General features: G+C 33.7%; 3 protein-coding genes across 4 annotated transcripts; 2 read left to right on the forward strand and 1 right to left on the reverse strand.

The window, feature by feature from the left end:
- The first annotated feature begins 2,937 nt into the window (after positions 1-2,937).
- Positions 2,938-4,779, forward strand: LOC107903140 (1-aminocyclopropane-1-carboxylate synthase 3). Its single transcript, XM_016829186.2, has 4 exons — positions 2,938-3,139; positions 3,308-3,439; positions 3,554-3,714; positions 3,799-4,779. Exons 1-4 carry the CDS (start codon positions 2,999-3,001, stop codon positions 4,769-4,771), a joined length of 1,407 nt encoding a protein of 468 aa, XP_016684675.1. The 5' UTR covers positions 2,938-2,998; the 3' UTR covers positions 4,772-4,779.
- Positions 4,780-5,383: 604 nt separating this feature from the next.
- Positions 5,384-12,024, forward strand: LOC107905171 (CSC1-like protein RXW8). Of its 2 annotated transcripts, none has more exons than XM_041094195.1 (12): positions 5,384-5,724; positions 6,026-6,463; positions 6,631-6,777; positions 6,860-6,923; positions 7,047-7,256; positions 7,917-8,096; positions 8,819-9,117; positions 9,607-9,883; positions 10,090-10,368; positions 10,675-10,908; positions 10,982-11,186; positions 11,720-12,024. In XM_041094195.1, the coding sequence occupies exons 2-12, from the start codon at positions 6,183-6,185 to the stop codon at positions 11,743-11,745; spliced, it is 2,202 nt and encodes a 733-aa protein (XP_040950129.1). In that variant the 5' UTR covers positions 5,384-5,724; positions 6,026-6,182; the 3' UTR covers positions 11,746-12,024. The 2 variants fall into 2 exon arrangements, with proteins under 2 accessions (XP_040950129.1, XP_040950128.1); XM_041094194.1 differs by lacking the exon at positions 11,720-12,024 and adding an exon at positions 11,267-11,633.
- Positions 12,025-16,345: 4,321 nt separating this feature from the next.
- On the reverse strand, positions 16,346-18,050 carry LOC107905172 (transcription factor MYB36). Its single transcript, XM_016831756.2, has 3 exons — positions 17,800-18,050; positions 17,505-17,634; positions 16,346-17,412 (listed from the first exon to the last, which is right to left on the reverse strand). Exons 1-3 carry the CDS (start codon positions 17,933-17,935, stop codon positions 16,608-16,610), a joined length of 1,071 nt encoding a protein of 356 aa, XP_016687245.2. The 5' UTR covers positions 17,936-18,050; the 3' UTR covers positions 16,346-16,607.
- Positions 18,051-20,051: the final 2,001 nt, after the last annotated feature.

The following is a 20,051-nucleotide window of genomic DNA, read 5'->3' on the forward strand; positions in this document are numbered from 1 at the left end:
TCAACCTCGATCATCAATGCCAGATTGATTTTGGTACTCATACCTATAATGCTCAGCAAAATACCTAATGAAGTTTAACCAGATATATAAAGAAAATTAAAAAAAGTAGAATTGGATGTCAACCGATGTATTCGTGCACTTAGAATGTTAATTTTGAGAGGATCAAGTTAAAATTAGACGTGTTTCATAAATTTTTTTTCTTATAACATATATTATGTAGGTTTATTTTTTTATTAAGAATATTTTTTAATATTATTTTTAATTCTATAAAAATATTGGAGAGACCTACTTCTATATTTGGGAGGACCATAGTATATATATAAAAGAAGAAATTGAAAAATCTTAGATCTTATGGGGGCCATCACCCCCTAGATCACTTAGTGACTCCGAATGGAATTTACTTATATTCATTTACTTAATTAATTATAATTTTGGACAAAGGATGAGTATTTCCAAATGTCAATATTTTTTTTTAGTGAATGGAAGACACAAAGTGAGATTACAGAAAATTATTAAAGAAAGAAGTTGATTTCATTAAATGTTTTCAAATTACAACTCTCATTTAATTTAAATTGATTTTAAAATTTTAAAATTTTAAAATATTCTAATTGCATTTTTAAATTATTTACATAATAGGGTTTAAGTAATGAATTTTTAAAAAATTGGATATTAGATGAATTGATTAGGTCAAACCATGCAAAAATCATTAAAGAATTGAGTTAACTGCACTAAATGTCTTCAAATTATAACTCTTATTTTAAATTTATTTTTAAATTTTAGAACATTCTAATTACATCTTCAAATTATTGATGTTATATCAATAAGGTCCTTCCATTACTAAACTTGTTAATTCAACTTTTAAATGAGACGACAAATCTTGTGTGACATAATTTAAAATGAAAAACTTAACGAAAAAAGAATATTGTAAAAATTGATGTTGTAAAAATCTTGGAATTGAGGTTTTCAAAGCTTTTATAGAAACTACCATTCACACTCTTTTTTTTCCCAATTTTACTTTAATTTTTAGTTTTTAATTTTAAAAGTTGTAAGGAAAAATTTTACCTTTTTTTTTTAAATTTTCATTTTAAATTATATCATATAAGATTTTAGGCTAAATTAACTAACAGTTACTCAACTTTGGAGTAGCTAACAAAACAATCGCCTATGTTTCATTTTAAATTATATCATATAAGATTTTAGGCTAAATTAACTAACAGTTACTCAACTTTGGAGTAGCTAATAAAACAATCGCCTATGTTTCATTTCAATCACTCAACTTTAGAAAAATAACAAAATAATCCTTTTAACCATTTCCCATTATAGACGTAATGAAAAAGTGACATGACATTTAACGAAGGGTTAGCTGCCATTTAAACAACCCCATAGCCCTAGCTGGGCAACAGAAAAGAAGAAAAGAGGAAAAGAAAAAAAAAGAGAGGAGAAGAAGAAGAAGAAGAAGAAGAAGAAGAAGAAGAAGAAGAAGAAGAAGAAGAAGAAGAAATGGACATACCCTAGCTACGACCGTTTTGTTCCTCCAAGGTGGAGCCACCACTCAGTTCGCTGCTATCTATTGAATCTCTGCCCCTTTTTTTATTCTCTTTTCCTTTCCTTTTCTTTTCTTTTTCTTAACTCTAGTTGTCGTTGTTCATGACTTTCTTTGGCTAATCGTCATCACCAAATGGCTCATCTTTGATTTTCTCCAATCTCACTTTAGATTTTCCAATAGGCCTTCAAAATCCCAAGATTAAAACCTTAAAGCTTCGAACAAGGCTTCAACAGATCTTCACCGTCCACCATCTGATCACCACCATATTCCGGCCATAGCTTTTCTTCGACCAACCATGACTTTTGACCACTCGGATCATCAAACTGGTGGCTTGAGTTCTCCAACCCACAAAACCCGAAATGGGTGTGGGTTTCTTCTCCTTTTATTCTCTTCTTTTTTAGTTTTTTTTCTTCTCTCTTTTGATTTAGGCCAATTTGGGATTGTTATTCTTTTTTTGTTGGTTTGATTTTGGATGCTTGTTATTTGGTATTTTTTTTTGCTGATTTTTGTTGTTTTGTTGTCGATTTTGATTTGAAGCTTCATAACATCGCCACAAGCAGGAGCTCCGACCAAACCGATGCCGATGAACGGGTTGTGATGGGATCTCCCTTGACGTTAGCCCAAGCAACCGTTTTGATGCCAGCCTCAACATTTTCACTGTCGATTTTCAATTTTCACTACCATGAAAAAAAAATCAAGCTTCATGGTAGCTAAGAGCTTTTCCAGGTTCCACCTGCCAAAATTTTTTTTCCCATTCTGGGCCCTAGTTTTAGGTAAATTTTGGGTAAATTCCATGTCAATCAACCACGTCAGCTAATTGGGTTTTCAACGTGGCAAGTTAACTGGCTATATCAGTGGTCCCGTTAAGTCAGTAACAGAAAATGTTAATTGATTTGTCACTTTTTGATAATGTTACTGATTGTTTTGTTATTTTTCTAAAGTTGAGTGACTAAAATGAAACCTAGGTGACTGTTTTGTCAGCTACCCCAAAATTGAGTGACTGTTGGTATAATTTACCCAAGATTTTACCTGTCATTTAATAGTTAAATTAATGTTTCAATAATGAAAAGACTTAATTGATATAATATCAATAGTTTAAAGATGTAATTAGAATGTTTTAAAGTGTAAAAATCAATTTAAAATGAGAGTCATAATTTAAGGATGTTTAATGCAATTAACTCTTAAAAAAAAGATCAAACAAGATTTAATGAAACTACGTACGTGGCAGCCCCTCAACAGTAACAGTACCATTGAGTCTCATTCGTCGAAAGAAATCAGCACCGTCAATTTCACAAAATATTCATTTGTGTCGTAGCCAAGATCCCCCCCCCCCCCATAAATTCCCAAATCCATCCTAGCTTCCTTTAACCTCAAAAGCCTCAAAGCTCAGCTCTCTCTTCGCCATTTTTACATTCAAAAGTCGGACACCCATAAAGCAGAGCCAGTGTAAGGATGTTGTCTAGCAAGGCAAGCTGCAATTCTCATGGACAGGATTCTTCCTACTTCCTGGGATGGCAACTTTACGAGAATAATCCATTTCATGAAGTTGAAAACCCAACAGGAATCATTCAGATGGGGCTTGCTGAGAATCAGGTGATTAACCCCATTAATGCATAATGTTTTACTTACACTAACATCTCTTAATAATCCCAAACTATATATATATATTTGTTTCGTGAAAACTCATTCCTTATTTATTATTGCAAAAAGAGGACAGTTTTCATATACTAAATTATAGTTTTTATTTTTTTTTTCCCTTAGCTTTCTTTCGACCTTGTCGAATCATGGCTTAGAAAAAACCCGGACGTCATGGAACTGAAGAAGGGTGGAGAATCTGTATTCAGGGAACTAGCTCTCTTCCAAGACTATCACGGATTGCCTACTTTCAAAAATGTAACTATATATCATTTGCCATATAACCAAAATAAAATCCTATGCACATCGGTTCTTGGTGTATAAATATATATATAATTCTGAAACATATACATGGTCACTTCACTTGTATAGGAACTGGTGGAGTACATGGCAAAAATTAGAGGAAACAAGGTCAAGTTCGATCCCAACAACCTAGTGCTTGCCGCTGGTGCAACTTCAGCTAACGAGACTTTAATCTTTTGCCTCGCCGATCCTGGTGAAGCTATTCTTCTTCCTACACCGTACTACCCTGGGTAACTTTAAATATATATTGTATATATACTCCCTGAATTAAATATTATTGACAAATTGTAATAATATATATACTTTTGTTCCAGGTTCGACAGGGATCTTAAATGGAGGACTGGAGTGGAAATTGTTCCGGTGCATTGCTGGAGCTCAAATGGATTCAGAATTACCATGTTTGCACTGGAAGAAGCCTACGAAAGAGCTCAAAAGCTTAACCTCAAAGTTAAAGGGGTTTTGATAACGAATCCTTCGAATCCACTGGGCACAACAATGACCAAAGAGGAGCTCGACCACCTCATTACTTTCGCCGTGGCCAAAAACATTCATGTCATAAGCGATGAAGTTTTTTCAGGAACAGTCTTCGACTCACCTGGTTTCATAAGCATTCTAGAAGCCGCAATGGACCGCAACCTCGAAAACACAGACGTATGGAGCCGCATTCATATTGTTTACAGCCTTTCCAAGGATTTAGGTTTACCGGGATTTCGTGTGGGTATGATTTATTCCAACAACAAAACTGTTGTCGGTGCGTCAACTAAAATGTCGAGTTTTGGCCTGGTTTCATCCCAGACTCAGTACCTACTCACCAACGTGTTAGCTAGCAAGAGATTCACCAGCAAATACATGAAGGAGAACCAAAAGCGGCTCAAGAAGAGGAAAGAGATGCTGGTTTCAGGGCTTAAAAAGTCAGGGATCGAATGCCTGAAAAGCAATGCAGGGCTGTTCTGCTGGGTTGACATGAGACATCTCTTGTCTTCCAACACATTGGAAGCAGAAACAAAGCTGTGGAACCAAATGGTTTGCGATGTCGGGTTGAATATCTCTCCTGGTTCATCTTTCCATTGCAGTGAACCAGGGTGGTTCAGGGTCTGCTTTGCCAACATGTCCCGAGGAACCCTTCAAGTTGCAATGCGACGAATCAAGGATTTCGTCGAACGTTCGAACTTTATGGGTAGGATTAAGATGAATTACCAGCAAAATATGTCGAGTTTAAGCAGGAAACTGCTCAGCAACTGGGTTCGCAAATTATCCTCGCCTGATCCTAATGAACATGAGCGTTAGGTTAATATTATTAATTGTATAGACCGAATCAATTCATATTATCTTGATTTATATAAATTATAAATTAAAAAAAAAAAGGGTTGAAACTTTTGTTCCACGAACAAGTCTAATTTTGACTTTATGCTGGATTTCATAGGCCCCAGTTATAGATATATCACAGAAATCAATATTAATATTTAGAATATTGTTTATTTTTAAATTGCTGTATTTTCATTAAAAAGTATAATACTAAAACAAACATGTAATTATAGAACGCAATGGTTTATCAGTAAGTTTGATTTAGTGGATATGTGTGTAAATCTAGTAAATAATAATAGTTTTAAAAAATTAAATTAAATTGAAAACATGTAAAATTAATTGGTATTTTATCATATAAAAATATAAATAAAATGATGGCAAATCCTCCCGATAGGCCGTTGCAAGGAAGATTCAGAAAAAGATTCACAAAGACAGTTAAGACGGTTGAGGTTCTACTACTTGAGTTAAGAGTATCAGGACAGAGAGGATCTCATCATTTTTGTATTGTCCCCTTAGTTGTCGCCAGGTGGCTATTCGTTGCTATATCGTGGTGAGAAAATTTATTGCATATTTCCCCCTATCTATCCTTAAATCACTCATTTTCACATCTTTTAATAACAAAAAAAAAAGCGTGATAAATTCCTTAAAAGATATTTCGATCTTCGTAATTTATTTTCCTTCTTTTTTTCTAAATTAAGGTTCTTTCATTTCTTTCTCTTCAAATTGGTCAATTTTGTTCCTTCAAATTTCTTTTTCCTTTTGTTTCTATTTGAAGTTGAAGCAACGTTTGGCCTTTTATGACTAAAGAAAGCTCAGGCTCAGAATTTCCTGTTTCTGGTTTCCATCTTCTTAAGCGAATCATTTTCGCTTCTGCATTTGGGAACCATTTCGAAGCTCTTCCCCTTCTTCTTTTTTTCCCTCAGATATTTGTGCAGGTACTTTGTTTTAATTCATCTTTTAATTGTTTATCCAAAATGTTTTTTTTTTAATTTTGCTCCTGGGATTGTTCGTTTGGTGCATTCAAATTAAGGGGTGAGGTTTTTATGGTAAAATATATCAAGCACATCTTCGATTGGGTCTTACTCCAATAAAATGCAGCTGCTAATTTAGGGGTTCAATTTGTTTCTTAAAGTCGGCTGATGTTTTCTTTTTGGGGGGCTGCATTTAGCTTAAGCATTGCTTTTTTCAGCTGATATCCCGTTGAAGCTTTTGTTTGACATCTAATCAATTTTGCAGCAAGTGATTAGGAGGCAAACTTATTTCCGCATTGTCATTTTCATAACACACATTCCTCCGTTTGAAGCAAATTGAAAGTGATGTGATGTTGTTCCACGGCCATGTACTTGAGTAATTGAATTTCTAAAGCTTGAGGAAAGGATATAGGGGGATTGAGATGGACGTCGCGGATCTTTTAACATCTGCCGGGATCAATATATCTGTATGCGTTGTGGCTTTTTCTTTGTATTCCGTACTGAGGAAACAACCAAGCAATGCATGCGTGTATTTCACCCGGAGATATATTTCGGAAACGATTCGGCATGATGATCCTTTCAGCCTTCATAGATTCGTGCCATCGGCGGGATGGATCATGCAAGCCTGGCGAGCGACCGATGAGGAAATTTTGGAAGCTGGTGGTATTGATGCTGTAGTTTTCATGAGAATAGTTGTTTTGAGGTCATTAACTCTCCCCCATAGAAAATTCTAAATTTTCAAGTCTAAGCTCGCAATCATATCCAAACATTTTTCAAGTGCTTTAGTATTTCAATTATCATTGGTTTGTGTCCAGTTTCACTTTTGCCGGTTCACTAACTGCATTGCTATTTTCCAACCGTTCTTTACAGTATTCGGATATTCATCATTGCTGCTGTTATTTGCGTTTTCCTAGTGCTTCCGGTGAATTATTATGGAAAAGATATGGAGCACAGGAATTTCCGTTTTGAATCAATCGATGTATTCACTATTGGAAATGTAGAAGAAGGTTCAAAATGGTAATGTCACAGTTTCTTTGTTATTGATTGATGAAAATCCCCTCTATATTGATCGTTTTCTTTTTGTTTTAAAATCTTTTAGGCTTTGGGCACATTGTCTTGCATTATACATCATAACCTGCGCAGTGTGTGTTCTACTTTACCTAGTAAGAATGTTCAAACCTAAATGCACTAGTTGCTCCTAATCTCAGATATATAGTTTTTTTCCGGTATTGATGTGATCTTAAATTTCTTCTAGCATTCACTTAAAGATTATTGCTTCTATATAGGAGTATAAAAGCATCACTAAAATGAGGCTAGCGTATATTACTGGATCCCATCCCAATCCAAGTCACTTCACAGTTCTTGTCCGTGGCATTCCGTGGTCCCAGGATCATTCATACAGTAAGTCAGTGGAGAGCTTCTTTTCAACTTATTATCCAGATACCTATGTGGACCACCAGATGATATATCGGCCTAGTACAGTTCATAAATTAAAGGTATGCATCTATTTTTAGTGACTTATATTAGTGGCAATAGCTTGTATGAATTCTGTCATTCGAAAAAGCTTTGATTTTGAAATTTCCTTTTAATCTTCTTTGCTGTTTATGCATTTAGTGCTATTTATTCACTACTTTCTTGACATCTATTGAATGATTTTTGGTGTTCATCTGAGGTGAATATATTTGGTATTGGTGCTGATAAACAAAAAATGTTGCCTTCGTTTTCCTTTTCTATCATTGTGCTCTTTAGACCATATAATGGAATTTACAACTTAACACACAACATGAGAGCTTAAAGGGAAGTTAAAGATAATGGGTCCACTGAACCTCTAATAGGTGATCTTGATTCTCTCCATTTTTGTTTTTGAGATATCTTTTTAAATCTTTATATTATTGGCTTCATTTGTTTTTTCTTTTACAATATAAGATAAGACAAGACTTAGTTTGCCATTGCTGGTGCATTGCATTTAAGTTGAATTTTCCAATTTCTCAAATTTTCAATTGGTTGTCCTCATTAGGTGTTTTGAAGTTAAATCAAGTTTCGTGAAATAAACTTGTATTTGAATTTTTCCATGCTCATTCTTCTCTGTTGCACACACAACGGTTGTAATGAGTAACAAGTTCTATGTATATTCTCTAACAGTGCTGTCTTTGCAGAAGGATGCAAAGAAGATGTACAGAATTCTAAGACCTATCGAGACAGAGTATGTACGGGGTGATAAGCCATGTTATCTCTGTGGAGGAACTGCACATACCTTTAAGTTGCTTCAAAATGGAGAAGACAGCATTAGAAGTCAAACCAGCATTGATGAATTACATCCTACTCAAATTGAAAAGGTTGAAAATCCTGGAATAAGTTCAGTTGAATAATTTTGATTTTACGGACATAGTATGCATGCCTAAATAGCACACAATTATGTTTTCCACTTTTAGTGGTTTGTTGCCAAAAGTTAACTTGTTTCTGATAGTGTTTTCAGTCTTCAAAGTTGCTTTACTTGTGTATCTCCTCTGGGTTACTTTACTATGCTTTAAGATGCTTCATTTCCATCGTGATTGAGTCTTTCCTCTGATAACAAATAACCCTAGTGGATATGTATCTGCTCTTTGCCATCCTAGGAATTTCTGTCATTTGATTATGAAAGGCATTTTGCATACTTTGTTTTTTTGGATGTTTACATGTTATTAATCTCATTCTGAATTGTTGCTGGGATGGATGTTTCAGCTTAATGTTACATTTGAGCAACTAGATTTCTACTGTTTGCATAAGGGCCCAAATTAAATGTACTGATAATTCTAACTATCAAAAGGATATGGAGTTTTAGTAGTGGCCTTTGCATTATCTGAAGACTTGTTTTTTAAACTGTTGTTGCCTTCACAACTGATGGTCATTTTATTTGACTTCTTAATGGAGTTTCTCTCCGAATGTGGTTTCAGTCTTATCAATCCCAGTTGCCATCATGTGGGTGTTGATGTTTGAAAGCAAATATGTGTCACTAACGTTTAAATCTTGGATGGAAATGGCATTGTTATATCCTATGTTATTTTGCCCTTTGGTACAGGAATGTCCCGCTGCTTTTGTTTTCTTCAAGAATCGTTATGCTGCTGTTGTTGCTGCACAAGTTCTTCAATCATCAAATCCCATGTTATGGGTGACACAACTAGCTCCAGAGCCACATGATGTTTATTGGTCAAACCTTGGCATACCATACAAGCAAGTTTGGGTCCGTAAAATAGTAGTTCTTCTAATTGCTTTGGCCTTTGTGTTTGTGTTTCTTTTTCCAGTTACACTTGTGCAAGGCTTGACTCAACCACAAGTGCTAATACATTGGTTTCCACAAATTAAAGAAGTTTTAAAACTGTGAGTAGCATTCTCAAACTCTATTGTGAAATCGGTGTTAGCTTGTTAGTCTATTATGTTGCTATTATTACATATTGCAGTCAAGGTTGATGCCTGATGCAATGAACAGGGATATGGAAATTGCAACGAGTTGGACCATATGCATTTATAGAAGAAATAATGCATGGAAAGAACCATAGAGAGACACCCTATTTGTACTGCAATTTCTATCATTCTAAGCTCCTCATTTATGATAATGACATCCCTAAGAATGCTGCTATTGATTCTGATGATTTTGGGAATTATATAGAAATTAGAATGGTTGGAAATATCTAGTACAGCTGACACTAACTGATCAACTTATGGAAGTATGTTATTTGTAGCAGCTCCTTTTCTTTGATTCTTTTCAGTACATCATAATTTGCTGTTTTGGTTATTAGTGGAAATGTGGCAATTATCGTAGAGGACCTGCAATGTTTGTGATCCTATTATGTTTGTTGTTTTGAGCAGGAAGTTTCTAAACCGGCTGGTAACAGGTTACCTACCAAGTGTGATTCTGATATTATTTCTGTATACTGTTCCACCAATCATGATGCTGTTATCCAGAATTGAAGGAAATGTTTCACGTAGTGATAGGAAAAAGAGTGCATGCATTAAAATTTTATACTTCACAATCTGGAATGTTTTCTTCGTTAATGTTCTTTCCGGATCCTTTATCAACCAAATGAGTATTTTCTCACAAATTAAAGAGCTGCCCATGATGCTTGCCAAACAAGTGCCTACCCAGGTAATTTTTCATCACTCCCTAATAGTTGGCTTAATAACAACTAACATCCTGCTGCAAAAGTGTACACTTTAATGCCCTTGCCGTTTCTTTCATCACCATGTTCATGTTGCAAAAAGGTTGCGTTTGGTCCCTTTTATATGTCATGTGGTTGTGAATCTTCAGCTTCTAACTGTAGATGTTGTTCTTGTCCTTTTTATTATCTGCAGGCTACCTTCTTTACAACTTATGTTCTGTCATCAGGCTGGGCTAGCTTGGCCTTTGAACTCCTACAATTGTTTGCTCTTATTTGCAATATCTTGAGAAGATTCATACTAAGAAGTAAGAAAGAGCCAACTAATATTGCTCTAACCTTCCCTCACCATACTGAAATTCCCCGACTTCTTCTGTTTGGGCTCCTCGGCTTTACACTTTCTATCCTTGCACCCATAATACTGCCCTTCTTGCTGGTTTACTTCTTTCTTGCCTTCCTTGTCTATCGAAACCAGGTTCGTTTTTGCCTCATTGATTTATGTCCATCCTTTGTTTTTTGCTTCTTGTTGATCAAATAATAGTCATTTGCAACTGTTTATTTTGTGACCACCAAGTTTCTTAATATAGGAATGTGTTTTCTGCAGTCAGTAGACCTTGTATGTAATTTCAGTGCCTGATGATCATGTTATTCCAGTATTCTGTTTACATATTCATCATTAGGTCAAGCATAGTTTGTTGATGACAATTCAATCAAGTGCAAGACAGATTCTGAAGAATTCAACTTTACCTGTTTTATGATTTTTATTTTATTCTTTTTACAGATTCTCCATGTATATGTAACAAAATATGAGAGCGCAGGACAGTTCTGGCCTATTGTTCACAACGCAACAATCTTCTCTTTAGTGTTGACACAGGTTATTGCGGTGGCAGTCTTAGCCATGAAAAAATCGCCAATGGCTTCTGGTTGCACCATTCCCCTCATAATAATCTCTCTTCTGTTCAATGAGTACTGCAGAAAGAGGTTTTCCCAGGTTTTCAAGAGGAACCCTGCACAGGTAATTAGAGCCAGAACTCTTACACTCTTTCTCTAGAAAACTTCCCCAACCATTTTCTCAATCGGCTGTACAGGTTCTTATAGAGATGGATCGACGAGACGAGCAATGGGGGAAGGAAGAAGGGATATATAATCGGTTGCGATCAGAATACTGCCAGTTAGCCTATATTTCAAGGGACTTGACCATTTCTAAGGATTTTAGTGTTGCCGGACCCAACCGGCAGAGTCGTACTGATCATAATAGTCCCCAAGGTGCAGATGAGAATTCACTGAAGCAAGGTATGTTTGTTGTGAGTTTTTGGTGGTTCCTTCATTCCATCCAGGAAACCCATATTGAATCTGTACTTTCAACTTTTCAGGAACTCACCATATTAAATTACAGAAATAGTGGGCAGTCGTCCATAGCAGTTCAGAAAAGGGGAGGGACCTAAAACTGATTCATTGATTTCATTCATTCTTATTCTTTAGAGAAACATAAATGATTAGAGGCTGTGTTAGATGGCAATGGGAAAATAGCAAGTAGGATATGAAGAGTAGGTGACATTTTTTGGCTCTACTTTCCATTATGATTCTCATAGTTTGTGGAGCACAGATACGATTAGACAACAAGCACAGATACAGTTTGATATGTATACCATACATTGTAGAATTTCAAAGGAAAAAGTAAAGAGTGTTGTTCTATCTTGTTAATGTGGGAAACATAATCAAATCATACTTCCTTGATTACTCTCTTTTCTACAACTTTGGTTGCACTCTTCCTTATATAAGCAAAGGATGTTATATGTAATTTATGTGTATGAAAATTTATGCAGCAACCGAGTTGGAATTGAGGCAGTAGTACCTTAAATTTCGGCTTTGTTGAAGGCAACACAGTACGGTCTGTATGGAACGGAGGACGCCAAAAGCTCCATTGTTTACAGTAATGGTCTTTTCTCTCACCTGAAGTTTCTTCTGTTTGTTTAGCAGAAAGGCTTGGTTGAAGGGATGATTTTTGGATCTCTTGGGCCAAATGGGATGAATCTCAACCCAAAATCATTGGGTCTAATTGGGCTTCTTTTGTAACTAAATTTTAGAAAATGTCAAGGAAAAAAAATAAAAGCGAGTTGAGTTGAGTTTAGTTTAGACGGAGTTTTTAATTTTATCTTTCATAATAATTCAGTTCAAAATTTTTTTAAATTAATTTTAGATATTAATTTTTATTTTATTTTGATAAAATATGATCTGCTTTACGACTTTTAGGTATCATTTTGATAAATTGTTTGATAAAAAATTAAGATTAGACTTCAATATTACATAAGGTTGAATACTTAAAACTTAGCATTTGATATATACTTTGTGAGTTGGAAACTTTTCTGTTAACTTCAATTAAAAAAAGATTGAAATTATTCTTTTTAACGCAAACGTTGACTAAAACATTATTTTTTTGAAAATATTCTCATGGCAAACCTAGGTAGCACATTTCATACTGACATGATACTATTTGTTTTATATGTCATGTTAATAAATAATTATAAAAAAATTCAAAAGAATAAAAAATGAAGTCCGCATTGATTGCTAGGTAGAGTGCCCTTTTTAGTTAGAATTTTCATTAAAAAATAGAAATTCGACTATTTTTAAAAGGTTGATGATCAAATTTGACTATTTTTAAAAGGTTAAGGGTCAAATTTAATTAAAAAAAGAATAAGAAATGATATAATTAAATATTAAAAGTTATAATTAAGAAGTAGATTTATGGAATAAGGAAGAGAAAATAATAAATGAAAATTTAGATAATAACAAAATTGGTGAATTGGCTCAATTAGCATTATTGTTAGTTATATATATTTTCTGGGTTTAAAATGGGTTTGGATAATAATAAAAATTGGGGAGTTATTTTCTCATAATTATTCTAAGAATATCTTAATTATACCTTGCTATAATGTGAGACAAGTAGCTACATATTATATATTAGCATAAATGAATTTAGAAAAGAAAAAGACAAAAATGTAAGCCCCAGAGAAGTATCATCATCTCCAAATCCTACTTTTTGGGTACATTCAAATCCCACTTTTGACGAAGCTAAACGAATGGCTTCCGACGGATATCATCCTACGAAAAAAACATTAATTTAGACCTACAGTTGATTTTGATGCATGCTATAATATTTGTTGTTTTTACCCTACCCCCAAGACGTAGATCAATGAGTGTCACTATCAGTATATAATATAATACAAGAGTGGGGGTGAAATAAGTCGTCGTTTGGTTGTTGTCATCCAGGAACAAGCTTGTTCAATTTTAATTAACTCTCAAATATTGGAATTCTTGGTTTCTTCTCTTGGACCTTTTCTGCTCTGCTTCTTCCTCGCCTGGGATATTCTTTTTTGCTTTACAGTTATTCAAATTAAACTAATTATTTGTTTTTCTTTTCCAGAAATTATTGGCTCATTCTATGGCACTTTCCTTTTGCCTCTCTGGCTGCCCTATATTATTATTATTATTGCATTAGCTAAAATGCATGTCAGGATCATATATATATTTTGTGAACCTTTCCAACATTAATTTCTTACCCTTTTTATCTTTTGGGGCTAAGGGCAAGGTTTTGAGTGTGGTACAGTGGACCGATTGTTTTTTATTTTAGTGTTTTGGATTTTTTATTGAATTAAGATATATTTACTGGGAGGTTATGATGTTTCACACCTTCATCTTTACATTAGCTATTTTGCAAAGATAATGGAATTTTAATTATTTCTCCAACTAAATTAATGTTTTATTAACAATAAATTAATCGAAACTTTAAACAATAATACAGTATAGTATAACTTTTAGTTTTTTAGTTGGTACACTTGAGTACAAGTTTTGATTGAAACAAGACTTAAAATGGATCATAATTTTTTTAATTTATCAGTTAAGACATACCTACGTTAATTGAACCAATTTTATTTATTTTTAAATAATAAAATAAAAATAAAATCCAAAACTTTGGAAACTCGAGAGGGGGAAAAGAGCTAAAGGAGCATGTGAAGGAAATATATCACATTGCTAAAATATTGTGATGACAGCATTGATTAAGTAGTAATTAGGGTTTTAAAGTTGGTTTAGGTGAGGACGGGACCAAACCTTTAAAAGAAGAAGAACAGGTAGGGTTTCTGGGAAATTGTCAACCCATTTTAACAGATATTATGACCATGCCTTACCAAACAATAGAAAAGTTTGTCAACAAAATACACATTTAATCATTTTTCCTATTCTCATCCAACTGTAATCAACACAAGGATTTTGACTTTGGACATAATCTCAAGAAGCTGCAATTCTTCTGATTTCCAATGTGATGCAGTGAAAAGAGGAATATATCCAAAAATTTTGACACCCTAGTCTTACCCTATATATATTATTAATTGCTAACTTCAATCAATTTCAAGAAAATTAGACGCATGAGCTACAAAGGAATATGGGATTTTAAAATTAACCCCCCAAATGCCACCCAGTCATCAGATGGAACTGTTAGCAACCATTCAAATGATTAGAGCTAGTTAGGTGAAAACAACACCAATTAACGTCTAACAGATTAAGGGTGTCTTTAGTAATTAAATTTTTCATGGATCATACACATATTCTTTCTTTTTTTCTTTTTGTTTACCATATATATTTGAATTTGTAAGTTGTTATATTTATATGTGATTTTAAAATCATCAATTTAAAATTTAAAATTTATATTTCATATTCCAGTGGATCAATAATAAGTTACTATAATTTTTATTTTTTTTTATTAATATAAGTGAGTATATTTCATATATCATAATATTAACGATTTTAAATGTCATTTAAATTAACTTATTTTTATTTTAGAATATAATGTTTAAAATGAGTATTTTAATTTTGCAAAACATTTTTTTATAGTAATACCGAAGATTTAAATCTTAAATCAAAATTTTCAAATGCGATAAATATCAAATTTATACATTAATTTTATTTCAATGAACTTTAATTTTGTGCAATTGTACACATGAAACTTGAAATTGTGGTTTATATGTCCAGATGAAATTTTAGTTTTGATTCAATTGCAAACATTTAAATAAATGAACACATACATTTATTTTCATATTGGATTAATATAATAGTTTGTGTATGCAGTATATCAATGTAAAATTATGCTAATTTTATAATATTAGTAATATCTGAAAATTAAATCAAATCAAAATTTTATGTATAAAATTATACAAAGTCAAAATTTATATATGACATCGCACATTGAATCAAAAATTTATATATAATTTTATATTTTTACTTTTTTTCAAAAAAAAAATTATTTCATTTTTCAAAAGCTGTGCTAAATTAAGTGGATGATAGTTTTTTTTTTTAAAGTAACTGTAAGAGTAGCTTTAGCTCTCATTTTCCTTAATTTCCACTGTCTCACATATCAAGGCATTCTTCAAATTAATATGTGCGATAAAACCCTAAGTTTAAACAATTGGTCAGTCACCCATTCCCCCCACCTCTATATTTTGAACAGAAAGCTCGAAGTACACCCATAACAGGGGCCTTGTGTTTTCAGCTACGCGAAGGGAAAGATTTTCTTATAGGAATGTTACTTTGTCAGAAAGAGATACACATAGATGGGAAGCTCAAGCTTCGGTTATATACTTATATTATATATAGGATGGCAGAAGCTGGATATATAGTAATCTGAAACTCCAATATCTACATATATCAAACAAGTGGATGCTGCTACCACATTTGTCTAGCTAGCTATACGCATGAGTATAATTGATAGATGTCAGGGATATTGTCAGTTTTCACACGTGCTGATGGGACGGGAGTAAACTATTTGGACCCTGAATATCGAGCAGCATTGATGTTTTCAGTCGCCATTGTGATTCAAGTGGATGCATGATAAGTAGCAAATGTACTTACAACTCGGATGCATACTCGAAAGAAGTAAGCCTTGTCGCAGGTGTTAATTTTCAGTAGTTTCTATATCTGCATGTATCAGTTCCCTGAACAGAAACTTATCATTACTTGGCTGCAGGCACCTTAAATATTTCTACAAACTATATATAGCAAACAAATAAAGCATTACACGCTTGGTTGAATATTGATGAATTACATGTAATAGGAGATTGACGGACAAGCTAGCATAAAATGTTGATGATTAGAAAAGGAACTGTTCTTTAAGAACAATGATGAATAATTAAAGAATGGTAGCATGTGCTTTAGCCTTTGAAGATTTTGTTTATGTTTGCTGGCATGGAAATAGTTCTAGCCAGTAGCCCGCCAATGCATAGATAAGATTCTATCACCAAAAGGCTAGAAGATAGTTAGATAGATAAAACGGATTTTATTTTTAAGGAATCTATAGCATGCTGGCTGCGGCTTGTTTGGACATCCCAAAGGAACATTCGTGACATGTAATAACATGAAGAGGGATATAGAATGTAAGAAAATGCATACCATTTCATCAGTTAATCGTCTGAGATACGTTGATCTATATTTGTCCACAGTTGGCAAAAAAAAAATACTAGACATTGAAGCTTCACAATTCCCTAGTTCAACAATCAGCATAGAGAATGAATATTATGGAAAGCGCAGTATAAAACACAAGATAAATTACAGTCACTATTGATTGATTAAGCATGAACAAAGAAAGCAAGCATGTAATTCAACGAGATTATTATTAGGGTTTTTGGTGTATGATTCCAATTTCCAACACCACCATTTCCTATGCTATTGCGCTCCTCCTGGGTACCTCATCTCACTAAAACCATATTCTTGAAGCATTCCTTGTTGCATGACTCCATATTCCGAAGCACAAGGAGGGCCAACCAGAGAGCTAGTGTCACCCCAGCCAATGCTTTCACAAGGATTCACGCCTCTATTATCGACCATGCCTTCCCCATATAAGAACTCCATTCCATCTAATCTCTGTGGGTTGCTGCTATATCCCATTTCCTGGAGCTCTGATGAAAAAGTAGTGCTTTGTCCTTGCAGCATGGGCAGATTTCCTCCATCTATGGCGAACTGAGAGTTCACAAACTGAGAACCGATGTTATTGCTTAAGCTCAAGGCATCCATGGGAGAAGAAGAAGAAGAAGAGGGCACATAGACAGTCTGCTCGTAAAGATCCTGATCAGTAGTGGATAAATCATTAGGAAACTGATGAAGAGTTGTCCCATCATTAACCACATGATCATCCTCAGAAAATCTTCCCCCAAGCTTGATTAGTAATCTTCTCATCGAGGCTTGGCTGTCAATGCGATGTTCTTGACTTGAGTGCGGTATGGGAGCCGCCGCCGCAGCCAGCACAGGCAGCTCTGGCCAGTAAGGGATTTGATTGATGTTATCTGCAGGAACCATGGAATCCCCCACACTAGCTGATGATCTCTTCATATCTTGCTTTAGGCTGTTGCCTCTTCGAGACTGATGCTCTTTGCGTTGCTTGCCCAGAAGAATCTTCTTAAGCCTTGTGTTCCAATAGTTCTTTATATCGTTATCAGTCCTCCCCGGTAATTGTGCAGCAATAATAGACCACCTATTAACACGACCATGCAAGTTTTGTTTCAAATGAATCGAAAAATATAGGGTTTGTTGACTTTATGAATGATTTTTAGAACCAAAAGGTACCTGCTCCCAATACTGATATAGAGGCTGCAAATAATTTTATCTTCTTCTTCGGAGAATCCTCCATGCTTAATATTTGGGCGGAGATAGTTTAACCATCTGAGGCGGCAGCTCTTCCCACATCTCTTAAGGCCTAAGATACAGGGAAAAGAAAAACACCCAACCCTTTAGAAATCTCATCAGAGACCACAAAACGCAAAAATAATTTACTGATAATCAGTACTATTTCTGCTTGAAATAAGGAACAATAAAAGCAAGCAGAGCTGACTGATTGATTGATTTTAGGTTTAAAAATTACCAATTTTGTGAGGCAAAGCGATCCAGTTTCCGCCAGTGCCATGCTGCTCGATGTATGCCTTGAGCTTGGTGTCTTCTTCAGGTGACCATGGGCCTTTCTTGACGTTAGCTTTGTCACAGCAAGGAGCTCTCCCCATGCTTTTTTTTTTTCCCTCTCTTAGTATTCCTTTTTTAACTTTTCTCTCTCTTTCCACTGAAGCAAGAATTATAGGAGAGAGGAAGGGATTAATAAAGCTGGAAAAGGATAAACATGTTTCTGAGAAGATCCATATATATATATATTTATATATGTGTTCCTTTTTTTAAGAAAGAAATAAAAAGGTATGGCATAAAGAAAGACTTTGGTATAAAAAAATTATAGAAAATAAAAATGCCAGAACAGGAGAATAGGGTTTTTTCTACTTGTCTGCCTTAGTCTAGAATGATACCAAGTAATCAATATTTAATTTTATACATAAAAAAGGCTGCTGTTTCTTTTTTTGTCTTCCTTAACCTATTATGTTCTTCAAATTAACATCAAAATTGAATGTAAGTTTCATATGTTAATATTTGTAATTTATATATATATGTGAAACGTCAAATTTCTATTTGCATTTTTGTAAGAGTATATGCATTGGCCGCATTGAGTAGTGGAACCTTACGTTTACCTGCATTACCACATTATTATTAATAAGTGCACATAGAGGTATGACTTATACATATTAATTTGTACTATTTACTGCAGAACCTTAGGATTAATTATTTATTATCATTCTTGTTGCATATTCTATTTGCTATTGTTTAGATTCTGAAATCATAATATATATAATGCTGATAAAATTTTTTTCTTAAAAAGAAATGGTAGCAAGGAAAGAGATAGTGTCATTAATTTATATATGAAATTGCTGCAGCACTTTCCATGGATTTGCTCATCACTATTATAACATCAGTATATTTAATTTGTATAGCAATTAGATTTATAATGTTCAATTATATTTATGAAAATAAAAAGTCATAGAGAGGAATTGTAGGCTGAAATAAAAAGTTGAAATTGTGAAACAAAGGTCAAATCCATTGATTGGAATCTGATGATGGGTGTGCATGTAATTTGAATGACCACATAATCCATATACAAGTACTGCAAGCTGTAGCGAGACAAGTAGCACAAAATCTAGAAAAATGTGGATATATATTGAAACAAATGAAGGAAGTTTCTTCCTTTTCTTAGTAGGTCACCAAATTTATTTAGTGACATGCATGCAGTGTATTTAGCAGCATTCAGAGCTAGGCTGCAAGCCTCCACATATACTTGGTGAAGGCAACACCTGATCAACAAGAGTGGGCTTTTCAAATCATCTGTTATGTGACTGCGTATATACCTCCTTATTTCAAAGAGAATTGGTCAATCTTTCCCCCATAAAATCTTAAGAAATATTAAATTATAAAAAATTATATATAATAAATATATTTATAAAAATTTAATATTCAAATATTAAATAAAGTTTTAGTTAAAATGATAAATATATTAAATATTATTGTGTTTTGAATTCGAATCCTATCAAATATTTTTTAAATTTTACATAATATAAAATGACAAATATCTTTATAACAATGCACTTATTTTATAAATAAAAAAACTTTTTGTAATGCTCAATTAAATTAAAACATAATTGATGGGTGACATTAACTCGTATATCCCATAGGAAATCATTAAACTTCATTTATCATTACTATTTATTAAACTTCATGATTCCGCCAATTTCTTCCCTTCTTTTGAGCTTAATTAGCTACCATCACATCTTAAGCCATATACTTGTGAGTTATCAACAATTAAATTTTCACTTAAAAAAATACATATATATGAAACAGCAACAATAATAATAGGGTGAAGATGGAAGTGGCGGGCTAGAGTCCAAGCGTCAACATCACACCTTGCTTGACCTTGTGAATTGTTGGGTGTCGATATTATATAGTTTAGTTTTTCTTTTTGGGGGGTACATATATAGTTTTGTTAGTGCAAGACAGATATGCTATTAATGTAGTGGTGCAGCCATATTTGAAGGCAGCCAAACCCTTTATCATATCCAGCCCCAACCATCTTACCTTAACCTTTAATTTCCATGCCAAAAACCCTGCCCTATATACATATTTTATTCAATAAAAGCACAAAGGGAAAATCCTACTTTCTTAAATTCATATACTTTCCACCTTCCAATCCTTTCTCTATCCCTTGAATAGCAAAAGATCTGTATATATTACTTCAATGAAAAATCA

This window comes from Gossypium hirsutum, chromosome D05, assembly GCF_007990345.1.
Source record: "Gossypium hirsutum isolate 1008001.06 chromosome D05, Gossypium_hirsutum_v2.1, whole genome shotgun sequence".
NCBI classification, from domain to species: Eukaryota; Viridiplantae; Streptophyta; class Magnoliopsida; order Malvales; family Malvaceae; genus Gossypium; species Gossypium hirsutum.